General features: G+C 43.6%; 1 protein-coding gene across 1 annotated transcript in view; it reads right to left on the bottom strand.

Moving 5' to 3' along the window:
- Positions 1 to 6573: 6573 nt before the first annotated feature.
- The window catches only part of LOC143386578 (beta-galactosidase-1-like protein 2), a 37791-nt gene continuing 19721 nt past the window's right edge, over positions 6574 to 24643 (bottom strand). Inside the window, exons 9-22 of the mRNA XM_076841581.1 lie at positions 24364 to 24456; positions 20973 to 21054; positions 17286 to 17356; positions 14194 to 14278; positions 12799 to 12936; positions 12113 to 12193; positions 11580 to 11686; positions 10813 to 10953; positions 10473 to 10544; positions 10126 to 10204; positions 8101 to 8188; positions 7651 to 7762; positions 6906 to 7022; positions 6574 to 6660 (exon numbers count right to left, since the gene is read on the bottom strand). Of these exons, the coding sequence (XP_076697696.1) occupies positions 6574 to 6660; positions 6906 to 7022; positions 7651 to 7762; positions 8101 to 8188; positions 10126 to 10204; positions 10473 to 10544; positions 10813 to 10953; positions 11580 to 11686; positions 12113 to 12193; positions 12799 to 12936; positions 14194 to 14278; positions 17286 to 17356; positions 20973 to 21054; positions 24364 to 24456 (1353 nt within the window). The remainder of the gene's footprint in view (positions 6661 to 6905; positions 7023 to 7650; positions 7763 to 8100; positions 8189 to 10125; positions 10205 to 10472; positions 10545 to 10812; positions 10954 to 11579; positions 11687 to 12112; positions 12194 to 12798; positions 12937 to 14193; positions 14279 to 17285; positions 17357 to 20972; positions 21055 to 24363; positions 24457 to 24643) is intronic.

A 24643-nucleotide genomic window follows, 5' to 3' on the forward strand; every position in this document is an offset into this window, starting at 1 on the left:
CCTTCTGCCACTAGACACTCCAAAAAAATGTCCACTGAGACAACTTGTTATGGTTATGCTGGCCACATAACCACAGCAAGGACTGCTATTTAGACATGCTCAGTGCATTCCATCATCCAAAGGTTACATTTTCTTCTTTTGGTTCCCCCTCAGTTAACTGGGTGTGTCAATATCCATGCATTGCTCCATGTCAAAGGCACCATGGTTCTGTAGTCAGAGTGTAGCACACAGTGAAAGCATATATCCCAGTGCTCACTTTAGCACCCAGGCCTACCCTTTTCTGTTTGACCTAACTTTGCTTCTCTGTCTCTTTCTTCATCTGTGAAATGAGTTGCCGGGAGTACTGAGAACAATCTGTGGCACATAATAAATACAATATAAGTGTCACCTATGTTGATCTGATTCTTTAAAATCCCTCTATTGAGGTAGTATACATGATCTACCTACAATTTATAGGTTCAGAAATTATTTCAGAAAAGCAAAGTAACTTATCCAAGGTGACATACTGGCACAAGTGAATTGTACTTGGCCATGCCAAGAATTTTTGAGGGACTTTTTTATGATCCTACTTTGCTTCTTGAAAACACCTCTTACTTGGGACTCCCTATTTAGGTCATGCCACACAGAGGTGAGAGCTCAGGCAGTGGACAGACATCTAATCTCTGGCCCCAGAACATTTGTAGACACCCTGCCCAAAGGGTCTACAGGGTGTCACTCTGCCTGTTTTGTCCCTTGCTCTTAAGTCACCTTGGCCAGTGTCACTTGGAACAAATCAGTATAGAGCTTGGTATAGGGTTCATTCCCTATTTGTTAGTGGAAGAACCTCCTCAGGAAGATCTCCACTAGGGGCTCAACATTGAGCAGTTTACCACACTGGCTGTTCCCTGTCTGATCCTACCCTGAGCTGACCCCTCTTTTGTTCCCCCTCTCCCTTCACAGGAGCCTCCTTCTTTGACACTGTTCTTGGCCTTCCATCCTCTCTCCACAGCTGATGGGCCCTCCAAGGCAGACTCCTAAGGAACTACCATCATCTCCTTTCTATTCTGGGGGCTTTCAAAGAGAGCCCAGCTTGATGACAGGACAAAGGACAAAATTTAAGCACAGAAATTCCAGACTTATTGTTCTCTCCATCCAGTGTGACCAGGGAGCCTGAAAGACCTGAGGGCAAGGGGGTCTGTTGCCAGCAAAGCCAGTGCTCAGCTCACCTCTATATAAGCAAGTGCCATGGGCATCCACGCCTGCCCTATAGTGTTGCTGGGGCTGGGAGGGAGGTGAGAAGACCCTGCAGTCGAGTGGAGCATGGCCCTCCCTTGCTCCCTGCTCCTTGGCCAAGCACGACCACACAGGATGCTCAGGAGGGAATTCCGAAGATAGAGAGCAACTCCAGGCATTGTGAATGCCCTACTCCTTGGCATCCACTCCTCCTGAGCACTGCTCCCAAATCAGACATACCTCTGGCTCTCCTCTGGTTCATGTTTACAGAGCATAATAAGGCTGTCTTCTATCTCAACAGGTGCCCGGCCCTGTGTGGGGGGAGCCTAAGCCTGTCAGTGGATTCCTCCTGTACCTCAGGCTGTGGTGGGAATGGACTCCCTTTCTCTTGCCCACTTTCCCCAAGCCTTCTTCTCCAACACTGGCAAAGGAGGTGGGCCTAGAGCCACACAGGTCACTGAATGACCTGGACCAAGAACAACATGACCCCCACTACCCATACACTACCTCCCCACCCTGCCCTGGGCTATAGCCCCTTGCCTGGCCCAGGGTGGGGAGGGAAGAAACCTTCTTCCTGTGGCTACTGAAAACTGCAGGTCTCACGGCTACAGTAAGCAATGATAGGTGAGGCAGACGGCTCCTCCAGCCTTGAGAGTAGAAGGGGCTAGGAGAGTCCCCAACTTCTTTCTGCTCCTATTTTGAGGGATGATAAATTAGATTGGAGAGATTTAGGGAAAGGGGGCAGGGATCAGTTGGACACAAAGAGGAAAGGAGACTTGAGCACAAACTGCTCATTCTAATTTAAAATACAAAAGGGGAAATAAAATCTCACTTCTCCTGAAGCTGGGAGCATGCAGAGCCGGCCCACCTCATATCCAGCTGTCCCCTCTCCACTCCAGAGAGAGAACAGAGTTGCAAACTGCTGCCTCTACCCAGGGAGTAGTGGCTCCCTGGTTCTCCCAGGGCCCTAGAGAGGTCCCTGGCTCTCTGACCAGGACAACCCCTCTGGTGGTGATCACATGCTCCTGAAAGTTGGAAGCACAATTTTCCTCCCAAGTGAAGGAAAAGTAAAGGGCCTATGCCTACTGCAGAGGTGTTTATTTTTTAACTGCTAACAGCCCCTTCCCTTACTCCATTAAAATTTATAGGACAGGTCTGAGGGCCATGCAGAAACCACTCCTGGATGTATGCGTGGGATTCAGTCCAGACACCTAACATTCAGAGTATAGCATTGGCTGCCTATTCTGAAATGAATATAACTTCCCACTGTATTCATGAAACCATCTGATTAAATCAGATCCCTGAATCACCTTGCAGGATGTTTTCCCCAACCTCTTATACTTTGGATATTGCTTTGGAAACTGACCCCTTGGCATCAAGTGTGATGGCATGGGGCATCCATAGATGAGTGAATTTATGTCTGGGCATTCTACTGCCTCATGAAAACTAGCCCTGAATACCAAGGTCAAATTGGCTGGTATGAGAACACCTTCTTAGCCAAAAACCCAGGGCTTATTTTCAGGAAATTAATAATGAACAACAAAATGAGGATTTTTATTTTATTTTATTTTTTTGGCATATTGCTAGTTCAGTTGTTTTCACCTAATATCCTCTCTTAGCTGCATGTATATTTATTTATAATTATAACCCTGGTGGACTGCAGCCTTCATCTTTGTTGGGAACGAGTTTGTTATAAGCAGAATTGGGTCCACAATGAAGACTTGTTTTTCAAACCCAGGCTGTTCCCTGCTCCATTGCTGGTGAGCCCCACCATAAAGAACCGAAGCCAGGGGTTAGGAGTTTCCAGGGCAGTGGCTGGGATGAGGGGGAGCCCAGGCAGCTGCACCATCTCTTTTAATTTAACTGTATTTAATTTGTTTTCAAAATTAAAAGTTAAATATGGTTTTTAACAGTCCTAATTCTTTTCAGCCCTGCCTTATTTTTATTCTCATTTATTAATGTAACTATCCAACAATTATTTGTCAGGTGCCTACCATAAGCCAGCATTATTCTAGAAGCCAGAAAATGGCAGTGGTGGGGGGAAGGCCCCCATCTTCATGGAACTTACCCTCTACTGAGAAGAGGTGGATCATAGCAAAAAAAAAAAAAAAAAAAAAAAAAAAAAAGTATTTCAGATGGGATCTGCTGAAAGAAGAAGAACAAAGCCAGTTGGGAAAGATGGAGAGCAGTAAGAAGAGAGGCTCAGATTCTTTAGAGGGCAGTCAGAAGGCTCTGAAAAGGGACTTGTTTTCCCTATTTATTTATTTCTGCTTTTATTAGTATATTTTATAGTTATAGTTAATAACTATAGTTATACATAATAACTCTTTTGACATGCATGGAATATATTTTGTTCCTGATAAGGCAATTTTGAGTAAAGCAGCAATACCCCAACATGTAGTGTTCTAAGAAGAAAGAACTCTCCCTGGGTGGAAGAGTGCTTAGCTATGAACATGAGCACAAAATGTTCATAGCTAAGCACATCATGTGGCTGCAACAGATTGGGCAAGGAAAATGGATGGAGTAGGTGTGACAGGTATGTGAGAGGGGTGCCCAGAACATGTTAGCTCCAAGATCCAGGGCAAAGCTTTCAGTTTCTACTGAGTGAAACAAGAATGCATTGGAGGGTTTGGAGCAGAGAACCTACATGATCTAAGCAAACTTCAAGAACCCTTCTGCTTTTGTGCTGATGACTAATGGAAAGGGCAGGGGCTGGCCAAGGAGGTAGCTTCTGCAATAATTCAGGTATAAGATGATGGTGGGTTGGATAAGGGTTCAAGCTTTGGGGCAGAGAGAATTGACTAAATTCTGGATTTGTTTTAGGATGCAGAGCTAACAGTATTTGCTGAGGGACTGGATGTGGGACATAAAGAGGAGCCAAAAATAATCTAAGCCATAGAATAGAATGGATATCTCTTGATATAGGAAAGAATGCAGGAAGGGCCACATGGGGTAAATCAGAATTCTGTTGCAGATGCTTATACATATACAGAAGATCATGAGAGGACAGCTGCCTGTGTACCTGGAGTGTGGGTATGGATGGACATCAGGGACTATGGGTGTCAAAGTTGTTCATGACATAAGTCTCACAGTTGAGACCCCATGCAGTGATTTGTGTGGATGAAAGAAAGATGGAGCCCAATGAGTGAGCCCAGAGACCCCTGGAATTTAGGCTGGGGTAAGAGATGAGGTCTTCCAAAGAGAATGAGATGAGTCCATAAAGAGATCTAGAAAAAACTTTTAGTGAATTTTGGAGAAGAAGTTCTGCCAAGAGGTGCTTTGATAGGAAAACAGATAAAGTCAAGAATAAGAAGTTGCTACAGTAAGATCTCTTGTTAAGAAAGGGCTAATGCATAGATGTGTATAAAAGTGTAATTTAGGGAACTGTTCACTTTCCAAAGGGATTTTCTGTAAGAGTTCCTTAAATTCCAATCTGCTGTCACAATTCCAAGAGTCCAGCTTTGCAGAAATCCACTCTTATGTAATACAAGACAAAATGACACTGTGACATTGCCCCATGCCTCAGGCCATTCTCAAGTAGCCCTCAGCTTGTCCACATCTTACTTCAAAGCTTGCTATTTCAAGGAATCACATAAAGAGCTGGTAAGCTTGGACAAAATTAGGGACTCTGCCCCTGTCTTTCTCTCCAGTCACTGTCTGCAACCATCATGTTAATAAACTCCACTTCTCTCCTCTTAATGGGACATGCAGGCCATACTGACTGCCACTGATCTTGCTGGGCTCTTTGCTCCATGGTTGCCTAATACCATCAGTGCCCCTCTCAATGCAGACCTTGTGCTCACCCACACACAGGATGCAACTGGTCACCCTGTAAGCCTTTTTGCCCTGTCATAACCCACTTTTACTGGACTACTGTGTGGGTGCTGTGCTCAGAAGGTATGTGCTATTTGACTTTTAACTATTAGTGAAGATAATTAGTTTGGTGCGGTACATGCCAGATGTGGTTCACGAAGAAAAACTGCCCTGCCCCGACCCACCCTCCAGCTAATTCATATGCAATACTCTTGGCCATCTGGAAAATTCTTATCCCTGCCCACCAGCATGAGAATGGATTTGTATTTGATCTCTCTTCTCGAGGGGCACTTCCAATCCAGTCACATTTCAAGCAGAATCAAGGTCAGATGAAGTGGTGAGAAGACAGGGGTGTGGATCAACAAACAGTTGGTGTGGTCATAGTCTGGATCCCTGAGGGCCAGGAGGCTAGCTATGTTCCTGATCCCAGACTGCCTTCTCCACGGGCTCAGAGTGGCAGAGATGAGACCAGAGACATTGGCAAAGAGAACTTGATTCAAATCTATTGCTTTATTGCAATCCAGGAGAGTGAACCTGAGTCAAACAACTGGACTCTAGAATCTCTAAAACAAGAACCTCCAATTTGGACATGGAGACAACTGTGGAGGAAGGTTGCCTCTCCCCCCCTGCTGATTAGTTACAGTGGAAGAGAGTTTACCAAGATGGAGGTAAGGCCTGGGTTAGGCCTGGAGGTTTTGTGACTACCCCCAAATTCCCAGGGAGTGTGGGTCACCTGCCCTATGACATTTAACTGGGCCTTCTGTCCTTTCCCTTCTTGGAAGTTCAGATATGGGCTGTGATTTCTGGTAGGATCTACATTTCCACCTCAACTGATGCTTCTCCCCTTGAGTATAACTTGGAAATGCTGTCTAATTCAGGAAAATAAGTGGATAAGTATTTCCATTTCTCTTAAACTCAATTTGTCATCCTATCATATGCAGTGAGTGGGAATGAAAAGGAGAAAAACACAGGTTGTTTCTCAAACAGTTCCTTCCAGAATCTCAGAGGCAGCTCAAAATGGTAAAGAAAAATAAAACTGACTTAGGTGAAATGCCCCTTCTTCTTTCTCATCTACTAATAGCGACAAACCCATGATTTCAGGAACAGAAAGGGGCCATGCAGGATGTGGCCAAGCTCCACAGGGAATATTTGAAGAGCATACCCTATGTCCAGAAGACTAAGCAGCAAGGCTTTGATGACTAGTACAGGGGAGGATGCCCTCCCATCACCAGCACCTTTTCTGAGGGCTCAGGGTTTCATCACTTTGTGATCTAACTAAACATGCCCATCCCCTCAGAGACATCGCTCTGGCCTCTTCCAGAAGCGCAGGGAAGGGCTCCATCCACAGAATCAGGCTGAGAAGCCATCCAGGTCTGAGGGCCCCAGGGTCATTCCATCTTTCTTTTCAGTATTCCCAGGATTAGAGTTTCAGACTGAAGCAGGGAATAAATTAGTTCTGGGCTCCCTGAGGTTGCTACTAAAGAGACACTCCTGTAGGGGAGTGGAGGAGGCAGCAGCTCACCAGGCAGGAGGTGCCAGGGCTGCTGCTTAGTGAATGTACTGGTTTCTGCCCAGGTAAGGGGTGTCAGTAAACTGTATCACAGAGCCTGCCATCACCTCCTCAAAAATGATGATCTGTGGGGAAAAGAAGGGCTGAGTTATGAGGTCTGTCCTGGAGCCAGATAAGGAAGCCAGGAGGGATGGAAGGGATGGGTTTGGGAACCAGACTGGGAAGAACAGGAACAACAACTCTGGAAGGAATAGGCTAGCTGAAACTTCTGCCCTCTCCCAAAGGGCTCCCAGGGAGGCAATCTGATGCCAGGTGCAAGGATGGGAAGGAAGTTATGAGTAAAACAGAAGGAGGCTGGAAGTGTGCCCACCTGGTTGTTTCCTCTGAACAGCCAAGGACCTGGTAGGTAGAGGGTCTCCTGGGGTCCAATGTTCCAGTAACGTCCAAGATTTTGGCCATTGACGAATATAACTCCCTTCTCCCAGCCCTTCAAACAGAGTAGAGGGTGTGTTAGTCTACTATGAGAGCCACTGATGACAAAGTCACACTAGAAGGCAGAGAAGACACATCAGATGTGTTCTTCACGCAGGGCGTAGTGGTGCAGGCTTGTAATCCCAGTGGCTTGGGAGGCTAAGGCAGGAGGATCGCGAGTTCAAAGCCAGCCTCAGCAAAAGTGAGGTGCTAAGTAACTCTGTGATACCCTGTCTCTAAAAGAAAATACAAAAATAAGGCTAGGGATGTGGCTCAGTGGTCGAGTGCCCCTGAGCTCAATCCCTGATACTCACCCACTGCCAAAAAAGATGTGTTCTTCATTCAGTTTCCAAAAGACCAAAGTGAGCCAATGTTCAACAGCCATGGAGACTAACAGGTGGCCTGTTCCACCTCATCTCCCCACTAGCTCTGAGCCTTCTAGGCAGAGCACACAATTCCAGGCTGGATGTAGGAGCCTGGGCCCCGATAAGTGTCATCAGGTGGTTCTGCTTTGAGCTCCCTCTGCTGCCCTGGAAGGCAGGTGTTATATAGTACTCCATCAAGGCCAAGCACAATGGTATTTGAATCAACCCTCTGAGAAAACAGAAGAAAGAATCGCGGAAAGGTAAAGGGGGCTTACAAACCTCCAGTTTCAGAAACGTGTCAGAAGGGGAAGAGCCAATTACAAAGCCACAGAAGAAGAAAGCAGGGAATGTAGGTACATCAGGGATACGAGTCCATTTGTCAATGCTGAACCTAAGGATAGAACAGGGCAGGAAAGGGAGAAAGGGGACTTTCTTAGATCTGTTCAGTTCTGTACCTAATTCCTAAGAAATGTCCCTTCTTTGTTTAAAGCTCCCAAGTTCCCTACTTCTAAACCAAAACACAAGAAGGGCGGCAAGGTAGTATAATGAGCATTCTCCTAGTCTGCAAATGCAGGTTCTAATGGTGGTACTGTCCCTCACCTTGGACAAGCCACCTTGGCCTTTGAGTCTTAGAATCTGCAGGATCCTGGTGGGGTGAGGATAGGGCTGTGCTCGCTTTTGCTGCCAATTATTATGAGCTCACACAACTGGTGTGGGGCAAGGACCTACCTCTGAAAGAAGCTCTTTTTCATGTCTAAGCTGTAGATTCTGAATTTTTTCAAGGGAGAATCATTCAGATAGAGATTTCCAATTATGCCTGTGGGAAGGAGGCAAAGAAACATGAGCAAGTCCAAAGGAAGAGGACCTAGCTATGACCAGGGCCATGCACGGAAAGTTTCTAGAAAGATTTTTCCAGGAAGAGAGAGCTCAAAGCAAGGAAGATTTCTCCTGAAACATATACTGCCTAAGGAGCTCAGCACTTGTAGTATAACCCCCCTAGAGATGCCAAGGGACATAATAATGAACAAGAATATTATATGCCAGGCCTTAGAATTTACCATGGAAGAATAATACATCTGAGGACAGTGACAAAGCTGAGCTCTCACAGGGGTGAAAACAAACTCTGACATCTCGCTTGAGGGAAACTCTGCATGAACAAGAGGTGCCAAAGGTTCGGGCCTAGCTTTAAGGTAGTGTCAAATAGGATCTTAGACTAACAAACCTAACAATTTAGTCAGAAATTTTCTACACAACCTTGAACTAAAGACAGGTTTTTATTGAAATTATGAGAAAATGACAATATCATTTGGGTATCCAACACTGAAGAACTGTATATACCCAAATAGTTACTGATCAGCACCTTGGGGTTTGGATCAGCTCTATAGGTTGTGCAGCAGCCCCCAAGGACTCTGGATAGTGGAGCTGCTGAGCTGCTAGGCTAGGAATTTTGAGAATCTGGAAAAGGTAAATAGGCTTCACAGGGACTGCAGATACTCTTAAATGGCCCACAAAGGTGTGTGTGTGTGTGTGTGTGTGTGTGTGTGTGTATACACATTTCTAGAGTGGAAGTCTGTGACTTATAAATATTGTATATGGTCCAGAGGCTAGAACTCCACAATGAGGGTCAGGACACACTTGATGAGTGTCTTGGAGAAGCAAAGACTGGCAACAAGGGTCAGAATGGAAGGTCCTTCCAACCCCTAGAAGAACAAAGGAAGTACGATGTGCCCAGAGATGAAATGCCAGAAAAGGCACAGAGGGGAATGCTGGGGAACTATTTCAGGAAAAGGAAGACAAAGTGGGCCTGGATAGTGCTAGAACCTATTCTGAGGCCCTTCCAGAGGAGAAGCCCCAATGTCTCATCACATTGTATCCTTGGCAGGCTACCAGAGGCTCTCTGCTGAAAATCTGACCAAGGGGAGATGCGCAAATTTCCTCCACTACAAATACAAACAGCTATGACAGAACTGGAAGGTCATCAGTCCTCCTCAACACAGCAGGATTTATTTTATCTGAGTTCTTTTCTTTTTTTTATAACTTACTTAAAACACCAACATTTAGACAGACAGATAAAAGAAAGTTAGATCTAAATTAAGACATAAAAGATTAGAAGGCCAGAAAAAGAGAGTGAATTGGTGGGATATTCCTGGAAGAGCATGTGGACAAAAGGCATTTGGTTTATTCTATATCCTGCTTCCTCCTCCTCACCACTGAAAAATGATTTATGGATTTCCCTGAGATGGATGAAGAAAAGAATTTCAGTGTGGAGACCTAAGAAGGCACTGGTCCTATACCCTCCTTTGGATTTCTATAAATCTCTTTCCTTGATCCTTACCCACTACCCCAAAAAGCAGACTTCAGCCCAGAGAGGGACTAAGGTTAGCTCACTGTTCATGGGGTTTCCTCATGAGCACACAGAAAATACAAGCATGGAGTGTTATAGGGGAAAGGGTCAGCTAGGCTTTTCTGACCCACTTGCCTTGTCTCACATATAGGTCAACCCAGCTTCCACCTCCTGCAGTGGGCCTTCATGATCCACTTCCCTCCAGTGGGCTTCCAAGACCCATTTCCCTGCACTGTGCCTCCCTGGCCCACTTCCTCGCAGTGTGCCTCCCTGACCCACCTCCCTGCAGTATGCCTCCATGGCCCATCTCCCTGTAATGGACCTCTATGGCCTGTTGATGTGCTGTATGGAAAGGGGGAAACCCTGTCTGAGAAGCAGTGGCACCTCTTCTCACTTGTGCTAGGACCTACCTTTGCGCTGATCATCAATATTATTCCCGTAGTTGACTCGCCCACGATTCTCCACCAAGATCCTCAGAAAGGTGTAACCCTGCCAGGAACATAGTGGCTGATGATCACCTGATACCCAACTATGAGGTCACTGCTGCACCTGGGAGTTGGTTTGTGGACCCCAGTTCTTCCCTATACTCTGAGGATGGGAGTAAGAGCCCCACTGGTAAGAAAGCATGCTTGTTCCTCTCCATCCACAGCTTGTGGTTAGGAGGCTCCTGTCTTCCAGGTCTTCCTCTTTGACTCCCACCAAACTTCCTTGGAAGCAGCTGGGGCTAGCCATCACCCTGCTTCTTAGGATAACAAACCTGAATCAAGGGGATAACAATCTTCGTTGTTTTATAGTCCATGAATCCTATGGATACTGTGTCCAAAAATACCTGCCAAAGAGAAGATGGAAAGCATGCATGGTCAACAGGATGGAGGATGAAACAAATAGGTTACACCATGTGTGTGCATGCTTAGGAAGGGGCTTAGCCAGGCATGGAGGAAGGAATACTTGGTCACAGCTGGAAAGTATCACCAAGATGACAGGGATGGGCAACTTTACATACTGGCAATAGCTGATTCTGAGGGCAGGGAGAATAAGATATACAATACAGAGGCTGGTCACTAAAAGGTCCAGGAATCAAGAAGAGCTGCTCCTACCTGTCCCCGATCACGTACAACACCACTAAGGGTGCCAGATGAGGTGATGATGGTCTCATACAGAATGTACCCAAAGGCCTGTCCATTCCCATCATTTACTGGCAGGTTCTCCATGTTGATGGGCTTTTCAGACTTGATTGGCTGCAACAGAAGATAGCAGAAAAGCATAGGGGCCAGGCTTGCTGCCTTGCCCTGAACCACCTGGCACATGAAGTAGCAAACAGGTCTGGCCTGGAAGGAAGCACACTGGAGGAGAAGCTGTAAGAGGAGCTCTAACCTCCTTTCTCTATTATGACTTATTGCATTAAACCTATGGCTCTCCAGAATTATAGGGATGAGAAAACAAGGAAAGGGGAATGCCATGAGAGAAGAAAGCCTTGCAATCTAGTAGATATCTAACTCCTTAAGACACTGTCATTTTTGCATTACAACATCCCTTAGTGAGCTGCAGAAGGTGCTCCCTCTTCACAGAGGAGGATTCAGTGCATTCCTCTGCCTCTTCCCCTGCTTCTGCCCCTAGAGAACTATAGCTCTAGCCCCAAGCTGGAGGAAGGCTCCCATTGTTTTCAATTTCTCTTGTTCCTTCCCACTGCGCGCTCTAGCACCAGTTTGTTTTCTTCACTCAGTTCTAAAGTTGGAAAGGAGACCTCTAAGCCTTCTAGAATTGGCCTTGCTCTTCCCAGCACCTCCCAATCCATGTGGAGAGTTTCTGGGCCCTGCTCACCCTCCCAATGACTGTCCTTGCTTCCCTGGACCACAGTACTCACCTCCCCTATGAAACTGAGGACATCCCACAGTGATAGGTAGAAAACCGGTATCAATGGCTCATAGGTCATCTTGGGAAGAGGTTTAGGAGGGGGAGGTAGAGGGGCATCTACAACAGACAGACAACACAGACATCCCTAAAGGACCCAAATGTCACTGCATTCAATAGTCTTTTATCCATGTTTCCCATGTGCTCCTTTATCCTGGTACCAGTAGTAACAACAGACTAATTTCAGCATATGCTTAGATGGTTCTAGGAGACAATGCCTAGGGGAAGTGAGGGGCTTTTTCACATCTTCCATATGAGATAAGGAGTCTTAATGCCTCTATAATAGAAAGGTGAAACTGGCAAGATGCACACTATATGAAGACAGCCTCTCAAATCCTCCTTGTCTAGAATGTTCCTGCATACAGGTGAACTAGGATTGAGATGAGATTGTGAGAAGGTAACTCTTTAAAGGGCTGAGAACAAAAGCAATTTGCCAAGTGGGAGCTTCATTCCTCTTCTTGCTGGTATTAAACTGCTAGCTGGTACCTGAGAAGGAGCCGAAAAATTCTCGAAGCTTTGAATATTTGGCTGTATAATCTCCAGCTTCTGTCAGCACAGCATCATAGTCTGAAAGATATCCATGAACTGGTCATAGTCATTCCTATCCCTGGAACAATAAACACAGCAGCAAAGAAGAGAGAAGCTGGGGTAGGGTAGTAGGCTTCTTGACCCAGCCATTTTGAAGGCAAATCACCAATAGAATGAACCACTCAGTCAAAATACTATAAATTCTACACCCTATAAAATAATACAAAAGTTACCCATAATCACAACATGAACCTAAATTTCTAATTGCAGGTAGATAAAATGAGGCACCTTTCCTACCCTTTGGGGACTCTCAATCTGAAGGGGGGGCACTTCAGCCACACATTCTCAAAAGCCTGAGCAGCGAGGAGAAGCTGCCCATCACCACAGACCCTTCCCTTCCCTTTCTCTAGTACGCTTCCTCCAAAGAGCTCTCTCACAGAGTAACTGGCTCACAAGCACCAAGCATCTTGAGTCTAGTGCTGCTCTGGAACTTTAAAAGTGACAATTTGAACTATGCCTCTACCTTCCCCCAAGCACTTTATAATCAAAATCATTAAAGGTGCCAGATATTGTCCCAAAAGGACTTTCCAAAAAAGCCCCAGCCCTGAAGATGCTGGGAAGAACCAGTATTAGAGAATACTTGCCATAGCTGGTGACATCAGACTTATATTCATGAAAATGCATGGCTCCATTTATAAAGCCAAAATTGGTGCCTCCATGGAACATGTAGAGGTTGATGGATGAGCCAGCATCAATGATGGCTGTCACTGTTTCCAGAACTTCTACAAAAGGAGGGAGAAGGAGGGATGTGTGAGAGTCTAAGACAAGTCCTAAGTACTCCCTTTGATACTCTTATTCCTAAGCCTCCTCAAGGTCCACTTCATCTCTCTGCCCTTCAGTTTTAATTCTCCAACTACAGAAGATTAGGAAACAAGGAAGAGAAGTGGGCCTGAATTCATGGTCTGGAGCTTGGGCCTCTAGTTGCATTTAAATCCTAGTTAAGTCTATTAACCACCATAAGAACAACCTACAACACAGGCCTGCATCCCCTGCCAGCCAGTGTGAGTCCCAGAAGTTATTCCTTTGGTAAAAATGCAAAAAGATAGTGCTTATCATCAGAGATACCATTCTGACTGCCTCCCATAGTCCTATCTTAATTAAGAAATGAACCAGTGACATAAAGAGATAATATTGAAGAAAAAAATAAATGGTTAGTATGTATTTTATTAATATAAATCAAAGAAATGCAAACTAAACAATAACCTGTCAGACTGATAAATATTAAAAATTATTTTAATACTGGATGTTGATGAATCTGTAGGATATAAGCACTATTAGTTAATCATGGTGAGTAAAAACTGCTACTATCTTCCTGGAGGTCAGTTTGACAAATACACATTAAAATTGCATTAATATAATAATTCTATTGATTATCCATAGAAAAATAATATACCAAGTATACAAAACTGAGTGTTCAAGGATGATCAATGATATGGTGTTCAATTAACCAAAGCCACTGAAAACAATCTAAGCATGTATCAATAAGAGACTAGGTCAATAAATGATTGTACAGTTATTAATCCAAAGGGGTTCTTTGAATTCTTTAAGCTGGTGATATAAATCTTTGTACAATATTATAGAAAGCTGTCAATTTGTATCATTAACTGGCATAAGTAGGTGACAGGGTCATCAGGATCTGACTACACTGTCTAAACCTCAATCAACTAAAAAACAACTGCAATGTTTTCTCTGGGCTCTGAGATTTTTACTTCTCTATACTTTTCTATAGTTTCTGTGTTTGAAATAGGTATGCGTTATTTTTCTAATTACAAAAACATAAAACATACAAAAGCAATGTGGAAAGTCCTACTGTTTATTTCAAGTGTCCAGACAAATGACTCTGAAATACCAATTAACACAAATGATCCTAGAAGTTTTGCACACTACAGCTCCATATATCAACTAGCAGATTATTTAAAACTCATTCTTCCTTCTTAGGTTAACAAACATGCTGGACATAGCCAATGCCAAGTACTCACCAGAGGAATCCAGGATATTGTGTGGGCCTCCCCATGAGTCAAACCACCCTGTCCAGTACTCCATCACCATCTTAGGCTGAATCCCCTGGGTACCACAAAATGAGAGTTAGACATGCAAGCTGGCCAAAGGGAAAAGAGAAACATCAGTCCTGGAGGGGAGCCCAGGACCTCTCTTCTCCCACCTCTTTCCTGGCTTTACACCCCTTGCCTGAGAAGCCAGTGGGAGCAGAGCACAGATGAGGATGGTTCACCCACCATGTTTGGCCTCCACACTTCGAGGTGTAGAGTGGAATAGACAACCAAAGTTGACACAGTACATTCTGATGCTTAATATGATTTTAATGATGCTTACAGTGGATGCTAATGTATTAAAATTAAGTCTCACTAGCATTCAGCATCCGTTTTGAAAGACTTTTCCTAGCTTCGGTTGCTTTCTGGATCATGCCAACCTTTGCCTTATCCCCTTCCAGGAAAGGAGAATGTTGTATCCATTATGACTTCATACCTGAGAGGTACCATAGATCCAGACCCCTCTGAGTTGCTGCTTCTTTTTAGCCAGGAGATCAGGCAGCTGCAGCGTGGGCATTTTTTTAAGGCTTAGCTTAGTTTAAACAGTAGTTGGCAAAACTAGATCAGAAAATCAGAGCCTTACAGCATAGCTAGTCATAGTTCAAGTCACGGTGTATATTCATACTTTGGGTGGAACATTCAGCAAGTCTTAAATATTATATTACAATACTGATTTGGACGCATGACTGCCTCAAGCATGCAGAGATCATCTGCAGAACCAGGGGAAATATAAGGACTGATTTGCTAGAATTTCAGGCTCTGTACTAAGGAGTCCTCATTACTCCTTCAGTGACAATTGATCAAATATCCCCTCTGTCAGTTAGAGCAATGAAATCTGATGCAGAGCGATAAAGCAAACTTATAATCCACTGTAAACAACATAACAGCCATTCCCAGATAAAAGCCAAAGTAGTAACAATATTTATTTATTCATTTTTAAAAGCAAGATTGGTGACTTGGCATGGATGGCACAAGTCATCTACCTCCCCCAAAAAGAACATATACTGGGGGCTGGAGTTGTGGCTCATTGGTGGAGCGTTTGCCTGGCATGTGTGAGGCCCTAGGTTCAATCCTAAGCATCACATATAAATAAATAAAGATCCATGGACAACTAAAAAATATTTTAAAAGAGAGAGAGAACATATACTGTACTATATTTAAGTCATCCAAAAGGAATAAGCAGATACTAAGTCCCACATCTCAGGACTCTCCAGTGCCAAGAGTAGACTCCTTGATTCACAAGTGCCAGGAGCAAGGAAGGAGGGTTCCAGCATGATCCAGGTCATCACACTGTAAATGTGAAGACCTGGAGATCTTCATCAGACCTATAACTCCTAACCAATCACTTAATGGGTACTTTATCCTCTCCAGGTCTATCTCTTAACCATGAAACAGTAATAACAGTAACTAGTGCCTATGACTAGTGGGAGAGCTGAAAGAGACAGCACACATAAATCCCTTAGTACATAGTGTCTGGCATAGGGGAAGTGTTAAAGAAACATTTTAAATACCTTCATCATTGGGCATGAACATAAGGATGAGTGAAGTGCTACTGTATGCCCCAGTTAGCCAGAGCTGGGGCTTATAGTGTTCATTCAAGTGAGCCCTTGACTTAAACAAGAAAATACCCAAGGCTACTTCCTTAAGGAAAGCAAACATTCTTAAACTGTACAGAAGAAAGTCCATTAGCAGTGCCATTCTGTTGACAGGGCAACTTGGCATGGATGGCACAGGCATGGCTATCTTTCCAGGATGACCAGCAGAAGGTGCATACTTCTATCAGCTGCCATGAGGTACTTTTCAAAAATAAAATCTCACTGAATCCACAAATAATTAGTTGAGACTCTCATTATTCCTACTTAACCAAAGAAGAAAGAGAAACATAGAAGTTAAGTGACTTGCCCATGGTCACATATTAGAGCGGCCAAATGGGTGCGGGGGTAGTTCACAGTATAATGCACTCAAGAACACTTCTATTTAGTCATCGTGAGATTGCATATTCCATATGTCTCTCTCCTCCCAAGTACAAACTCCATGAGAACAGACCCTGTTGTCTGTCATAGAATGTAATAGATTCTAACAACATTCCAAGCACAGAGCTGGCACTCAGGAAATACTAGAGGAGAAAGGAATCCAACCTCAATCCATCTGTATCCATTATCTCTTCCAACAGAAGTCCACCTGGGATTAGGCCCTATCCATCTCCTCCAAGGAACCTTTCCACCCATTCTGGCTATTGTCTATGCTCCAGGAGTAGCCGTACCACACACACATACATATGGCCCTCATCCTACAGGGCCTCATTCTGCCAGCACCATGCTTGAACAGCTGGAACTGAAAAAACTTTGCATCTCCCCAGTGCTGATACAAACTTTCTAACAGCTCCACTATTATCTGGGGATCAATGTGAATATGCAACAGATGGGGGTATTCACAACTTCTAATAAGTCAGAGTGAAAGAAGCAGCTTCTCGATTCTGGGGACAGGCCGCAGTTTGAACCAGATCACATCAATCTCCTTAGGGGAGATACAAACCCAAGAGATCAATTGTAGCAGATTGAGCTGTACGTGACCATCAGTCTGACGATGCTCGGATACAGATAGGAACTCTTCTCTCTCCTCCTTACCTGGAATGGATCAGGCTTCTTGCCTTGCAAATGATAATAATCTTTCTAGGTTAAGGTCAGATACCTCATATGGTACAGCACAGGGAAGAGTTTCTCTTCCCCCTTAATCTGGAGCAGTCTGGGCTCGCAAAGTCTACAAATTCAAGGACTACACAAAGGTCCCTTTCTCAAAAGGTAGCAGATCTCACTCATGCTTTATCCACCTGCACAGCAATCCTTTGGAGTAGTTTATGAGCTGCTTCCCTTGAGGTGTGCAGCAATAGAAACATGAGCTGAAAGACTGAGAAAGCCCAGATCCTTCTCCCCCCTGGGGGGGGGGATCCTGAGCAAAGTGGCAGATACAGAATCTCTGAACTTGCTGAACAATCTGTACAGCTTTCCCTGTGCCAGCCTTACCTGGACACTCACGAGAAAGGTGTTCATTAACTGCAGCTCCTGTCGTGTCTGTAAGTTGATGGTGGCCAGTACTATGAAGACAAAAGAGGAGAAAGAAAACATTCTTAAAGTCAGGAAGACTTTCTGAATTACCTCAGACCCTTCTTCACCTACCAGCAAAATAAATTAACTAGTCTTGACATTGTTTCCCACCTCCAATTAGAAGTTAGCCCCTCTGATGGCAGGAGACCTATCTCTTTTATCTTGAAAGTTCCTCCACTCAGCACAAGCTGGCAAAGTTAAGTTGCCAAGGCTGGCCTCGAACTAGCGATCCTCCTGCCTCAGCCTATGGAGTCACTGGAATTACAGATGTGCACCACTGTGCCTCGAAACAATAAAAATGTAAAAAGGGCTTGGAGGTATAGCTTGGTGGTAGAGAACCCCTGGTTCAATCCCCATCAATCCCCAGGACCTAAAAAAAAATATGCAGAAATATTAGTAGACAAAAAGTGCCAAGAAAAATCTTGGAAAACTGAAAAAGGACAGTGGAATAGTAAATGGCCCAAGAGAATAAAAGGAGTTTCCACCACCTCCTCAGGCCTCACTCCACTGAGCCCCAAGCTTTGTGCTCCATGCAGGGGGAGAATACCCGTCTGCAACATTGCAACATCATGTCAGGGTCCTTGAGTTTGCTTCAGCACCCATGCCCATTGGCTCAGTGGGCTTCGTGTACTCTTAGAAAATTGTTCTCAAGGAATGTGGAGTGAGAGGTGGGAGAGAAGACCAAAGACTGCTCTGTAGAAATACCAAGAGTAAAAAAGAAGGGCCATAAACAGGCCATTTTGACCAGACCACTATAGCCCCATAATGGACTACAGGGAAGGATGCCTTTCTGCAGTCTTACCCCACCCTCTGAGCTCCAAGAGGCTGTTTAGTGCCCCCCCCTTTTTTTTCTTTTTTACTGCTCTGTAAGAGCCAGGCAATTGAGAATATCCCCTCACCTGGAAGACTGGGCAGAGCAGAAAAAAGGAAAACCAGGTAAGCAGAACCAATGAAAGGAACAAATAAAATGTTAAAAATAAAAAAGATGAAAATATTCTCAGAAGAGTTAAGAAAGATAGTACACATTTTTAAAGTATGCTAAGAGAAAAGAAACATATTTAAGCAAAATATGATCTAGGAAGTTAAAGAAGGATTAGAAAAAAAAAAGTTGAGGAAATACATATAAGCAGAAAGAAGTAGAACTAAATAAAGAGATGAGAAATGGAAAAACCAAAGACACAGAGAATTAAAATGAGAGTTCATATACAAGTAACAGGAATGAACAAAAATCAGGAAAAAAAATGATAAAGCATTATGAAAGAAACCCAAGGCCCAAATGAACGTCCCAGCCTTGATGGACATAACTATGCTAATTCAAATACACTTCCGAAATGCCACAAAAATAAGAAGTGTCACAACAAAGAGCATCATTATGAAACACCAGAATACCAAGAATAAAAAGAAAATTCTAAAATGTTTTACAAATGGGGGTGAGAGAGAAAATGGGATATACTAAAAAATTATTAGCCAGAATGTCTCTGTGCTTCAGTGCAGCAGTGGTTGCTAGAAAATGATAGAACAATGTCCAGAACTCCAGTAAGCAGGATTCAATACAAGAGAAACACACAGGTCAGTCTCAAGGTGAAAACTGTATGGTAGGTCACCAGCAGATCAGAAATACAAGAACCAGGCCTCCAGATAGCCAGATAGACCTGATGTGGGATCTGATAAGCACAGGCATTTGAAAAATACCAATGATGGGTGTCTAGAAGATTTTAGAAAAGACTGTGTTAAAAAAATAAAAAGGGTACAAGGATTGGGGATGGCAGAAGGAATAAAAGAGAAAAATTGAAATGAAAAGACAAATAAATAGGAAACTACTACCTTGCAACTGAAAACTAAGCACATTGAAAAGCCAGTTGAAGTAAGAGAATCTTAAATCAATTAATGTAGAGTTCTATATACACTTTATTTAGACACAGTAAGAAAAGTACAGGAAGAAAAAACTTACGAATTTAAAATGGTCATTCTGGGGAACAGGATGGGAAGGCAGGCAATGCTGTACTTTTAGAAAAATATTTTCTATTGTTTTTACTTTTAGCCTGTGTGAATTAATTGCTTTAATTCATTTTTTAAACTAAAAAGCATCTTTCCCAGTAGCAGGAATCACTAGAGGATTGACGGGTGGGGCCTACAGAGGAGGGAGGAAATGGAAAGAGCAGTGACTCCCTATCATCTTCCCGAGGCCTTTAATTAGTAGACTAACCAGCACTAAAAATGTACGCCAGCATCAGAGGAACCAGAGCTCCTCCCAAGGATGGTGATTAGGTCACAAAAAGCTTTGGACATCCCTGTAGCAGCCATGAGGAGACAGCATCACCTCGTGGAAACAATGGGAATCGCTGCTGGCCCCGGTCACACCCCCAAGGCTCCGGATCCTGTGAACTCACTATCCTCTCCATGCACCCAAGCAGTAATTCCCTGAGCTCACGACCTTCCTGGTTCTGGTGGGTGATATTAAAGATAAAATTCCCTACCTACAGATCAGCCTATGGAAGGAAATGCAAAAGAAACAAAGTGGAGTACAAGTATATATAGCAAAGACAAGCACAGTTATAGGAGCCTAGAAAAGGAGTCCCACTACATCTGAAAGGAGAGATACACCATATCTGGGCAGGAAAGCACAGCTGGAATAAGACACAAAAAAACCCAACCTCTACAGAGCTTAGTGCTGTGGTGAAACAGAGATTTCCCCTAATGTTAGAAGACAAAATAGAGCAAGGGAGAGGAATGGGTGATCCTTGGGAGGAGGTGCAATTTCCACCAGGTACTAAGGTACTTGCTGCAAAGGTGACCCTGGAGAATAGCCATGCAGGTCTCTGAAAGATATATGAAGTCTTTGAGATTGGGCATGTCCAGTGTGTTTGAGGAAGAGCAATAAGGCCAAGAGGGTAGAACACAGTGGGTGAGGGGAGCTCAGCAGAGGATGAGGCCAGCCAGTCCTGCAGGCTGTGTTGGAAAGTCCTACAAGGTCAGTCTCAAAACTTGGGCTTTCCTCTGGGACACCTAGAGCTTAGGCAGAACAGTAAGGTAACCTGGGTTATATTTATAAGGCACCCTACTATGCTGAGGAAATGTTGAAAATGTTGGCTGCTACGTTGAGAAAATGTTGCTGGAAAAGTTGGGGGAAAAAGGGAGGTCAGTCAAAATGCTACTGCAGTAATGCACATAAAAAATGATGGTGACAGCTGAGAGAGTAAAACATGTTTGGATTCTTTAGGTATTTTGAATATAAAGCTAAAAATAAAAAGAATGTGCCCATGGCTTGTGTATCAGGCATACAGGAGAGAAGCTAAGAATGAGGACAAGGTTTGGGGCATGTGCAATAGAGGGAAAATGGAGCTGCAATTTTCTAATTAAAGGAAGCCTTCATGTGGGGCAGCATCTACCAAAAGCTTTTACTGACCAGAGAGTAGAGCAGGAATGGTAGACCAGACATAGAGCTGGTCATAGTATATCTATCTCTGACATGGGCCCTGCCACCCACTGCAGCTCAGAACTCCCAGGCTGGTGCCATGCACACAGGACAGGAACAAATCAGAAAAACTCCTGCTTGTGCCTCAGTCCTGCCTGGAAGAATATGAATAGTAGGGCCCTTGCAAGTACCTCCATGGACCATTCCCTTCTTTAGGCCATCCTTGTTGTCTGAAGTCAAGAGCAGTTCTATGATACCACGGTCCTCTAAGGCCTGTTGGGAATAAAGGAAAAGTCAAAGTCTATCCTCATTCTCCAAAGCTTCTGCAGTGTAATACTGCTGAGAATGAGGTAGCCTGAAGAGCAAGAGGAAAAAATTGAAAGGAAGCATATATCTACAGAAAACAGAGGAAAGCCCATTTTGTCTGCACCTGTCAGATTCAGCAAAGCTCCAATAAACTTGATTTCTAGTTGTAGCAGAGGACAGGGTGTTGATCTTTGGCAGCCCATGGATGTTTCTGAAGGTCTGGTCAGTTTGTTGTTCTCAGATGGACCTCTCAGTGGCCAGCTATGGCTCAGGAGTCTACTGGGCTCCAGCAAGTAGATCAGACCTCCAGAACAGCACCGCATCTTTCACTTCACCCACACCATGAACAAGCTCACTGTCTTTTCCCCACATTGAGCCAGTGTGAGAGTGATCAAAAGCAAGAGCATGATGCCCAGCAGTGCCTCAGTGATGTGACTATGGTGCACTACCCAGACTGAGCAGAGCAGAAAGCACTCCTGGAGTCTGTAAACCAGAGAATGAATAAGTAAAAGGAAGAAGCTATAGCTGAGGGGCAATAAGGATTGTTACTACTCAGATAATAGCTAACATTTATACAGCATTTACTATCATACCAGGCCTTCTGTTAAGCACTTTGTAGACTGTCCCACTGCATCTTCAGAATTAATATCTTAACAGTAGAGACCAAGAGCTTCAGTAAGGCTGAATAAAGTATGATGAGAGTGTATGTGCTAAACCCAGAATCTGCCCACTTTCAAAGGTTCTCTTCTGGGACTCTGGGTTCACTGGGAACAGAAACCACTGCAAAGGTGATCTTCCTATCATTTTCACTGCAGATATTATGAAAATAAGACCGCATATTTCAACTGAATTTTTTTTGGAAATAGGGGAGGCAGAGAGATTATCTAGTCAGTGAATAAAGTGGATCTGACCTCCAAGAACAAATCCCATAGGCTGATAAGAAAAGAGCAGAATGGGGTTATAGTTCCCAGGGATGACAGACTCTGAAGAGTTCAATCCTTGAAGCTAAATAAGATCTTTATCAGCAACCCTGGAACAACCCCTTTGAACTATCCACCTAGTCATTCACTATATATAACAAACATTTACTTAAAGTCCTACAATATGCACATGCTTAAATTTTCATGGTCATTAATTCATTGACTCTACCCGGTAAAAGATGATTATCAATTTCCTGACACCAGTTACAGGCCATGCACAGTTAAGTGCTTTGTGTCTTATCTCATATTCTTAGAGAAATGACTCAGCCTTAGAAAAAGCCATTGTTGGTGCAGGCCCCAAAATGGCTGTAGTTAAGCTCCCTCACCGAGACTTCTGGCGGGCTATGTTATGTTTTTAGTATGTAGCCAGGGCTGGCACCTGGCTACATTATGATTAGTCAATGCCAGAAACACTGTGATTCAGCATATAGATTCAAGGTCATAAATATTAAGTATGAGCATGTGCCCTCCCTTTATATAATTTGTTGGCATTGTGCCTTCTTTGTTTGGCCTGCATATAAAAAGGTCCTTCAGAATTAATATCTTAATATATATTAATTAATATCTTAACTATATATAAGTATATATAACTTAACTATATATGACTAAGAAGGAAGGAGCTAAAATGGAACTGGCTGGGGGTTGAAGCTGAGGCTGGGGGCTGGCTAATGGCTGTGGCCACCACTGAATAAAGCATGTCTACTATCCTAACTATGTCTTGGATCTTCCACCTGCTGAAGCCCAAATCTGTTTCCTGGGTCAGAGCCCCTGCACAACAGCCATTCATGTCTCCGTTTTGCACATGATGAAACTAAGACTCAGAAAGGAGAAAGGGGTCTTGCCCACCATCAAGCGATGCTGGCAATGTCCACAACTCAGCTACTGCCTCCCACACTGCCCCCCAGGGAAAGTTGCATGGCAGTTCAGAAGGGGATTTTCCCAAGAGCTTTAGGATGACAAGAGGCTGGGTGCCATGCACCAGTAAAGCATGAATGAACAGGAGAGGTTTCTGAGAAAGCTATATTCTCATCTCTTGCAGCTCATGAAACATTCCTTCTCTGCAGCTGAATCAAGTAAAAAATTACTGGAGAAGCCACAGGTTATAAGAGGTAGTCTGAGGGAACAAGGTATAGAAGAGGAAGCTCTCAAGTCCTGTGTTTCCAGTAGGATTATTCTAGGTAATTCAAAGGTGAAAAGGAAGCTAGATGTGACTCTATTTCAGGCTGTGGTCGGCCTTGACTATCAGGTCCGAACTTGCCCCTTTCCAGCTTAAGGAATGTCACCATTCCTGAATGTCACCATTCCTGAACATAACACAGCTTTCTGCACACAAGAAGTGAAAGTCTGTAAGAATCTACAAGCTGAAGTGCTTGAGCCTTGGTCCTCACTCTTCAGAGGACCCAGATAAAAAATGAATCTGTGTGTGACAGCAGAAGAGAAACGGCACAGGCCATCAAAATCCAAAGCCATCCAGCTTCCAATTAGATGCATTCACAGAGGCCATTTATCATTTCAAGTCACACCACAGCTGACCCTTCAAAGTACTCTGAAACAAATGCCAAAGATTCCATCGTAGTCTTATTTACTGAAAAATTTACTATTTATCTAGAATAGCATTGATCTGTATGTTCTCACATAATACAGTTAAGAGGCAGAGACTCTTTGTAATCCTATTGTATAGAAGAAAAATAAGAGGTTTAGAAAAATGAAGGCATTTGTTCAAGGTCTCAGCTACAATTTGACAGAAACCAGATTTTAATATTAGTCTATTGTTTTATATGTTACCTTAATCCTTTCCCTCCATGATTTGCTGAATATTAAATCAGTAGTTCTCAACCTCTCCCATACAATGGGATTGGATGTCTGAGAACCACCCCAGAGATTCTTATATATATGACTTATATATATTCTTATATATATGACATTGAAATTTTTAAAAACTCTCAAGGGAAAGCCAACCTGTAGCTAAAGCTCAGAGCCATGGCTTTAGGCACTGGAATGAAGGCAGACTCTTGAGGAAACCTCCCCTAATTGCTGCCACACAATTAAATCAATTCCATTATTCTTAGCTCCTGCAACACACATAAATACTGCAATCCCCAAATTAATCCCACTCAATAAAGGGAAAATAAGTGAAAACCCTGTTAAAATAAAACAATGGAGACAAATTCATTAATTGATAAATGAAGTTGGGAGACATAGTATTAATATGAGGAAAATATTAGATCCATACATCACAACTCTTAAGACAGTCTAGAGGAAGGAATATGAAGAAATGAACCAAGCTGACTCTTACCTTCCTGATGTAAGGCATGTAAGCAGGATCTCTGTCATAGGAACCATATTCATTCTCTACTTGCACAGCAATGATGGGTCCTCCATGCTTATACTGGGGAAAAGAGATAAATAATCAGAAGCTGAGTTTGTAGTAAGAGCCATATTATCTAAATTCATCATACTTATCTCTTAATTACTATCAACGTATCCAAAAACAAGTCTCAAAAGGTTTGGAATATAATTGAGAATACTATAATCAAGATGGTGGAATAGGAAGCATCAGGGCTTTGTTCTCCATG

Source organism: Callospermophilus lateralis, chromosome 2 (assembly GCF_048772815.1).
Source record: "Callospermophilus lateralis isolate mCalLat2 chromosome 2, mCalLat2.hap1, whole genome shotgun sequence".
Lineage (NCBI taxonomy): Eukaryota > Metazoa > Chordata > Mammalia > Rodentia > Sciuridae > Callospermophilus > Callospermophilus lateralis.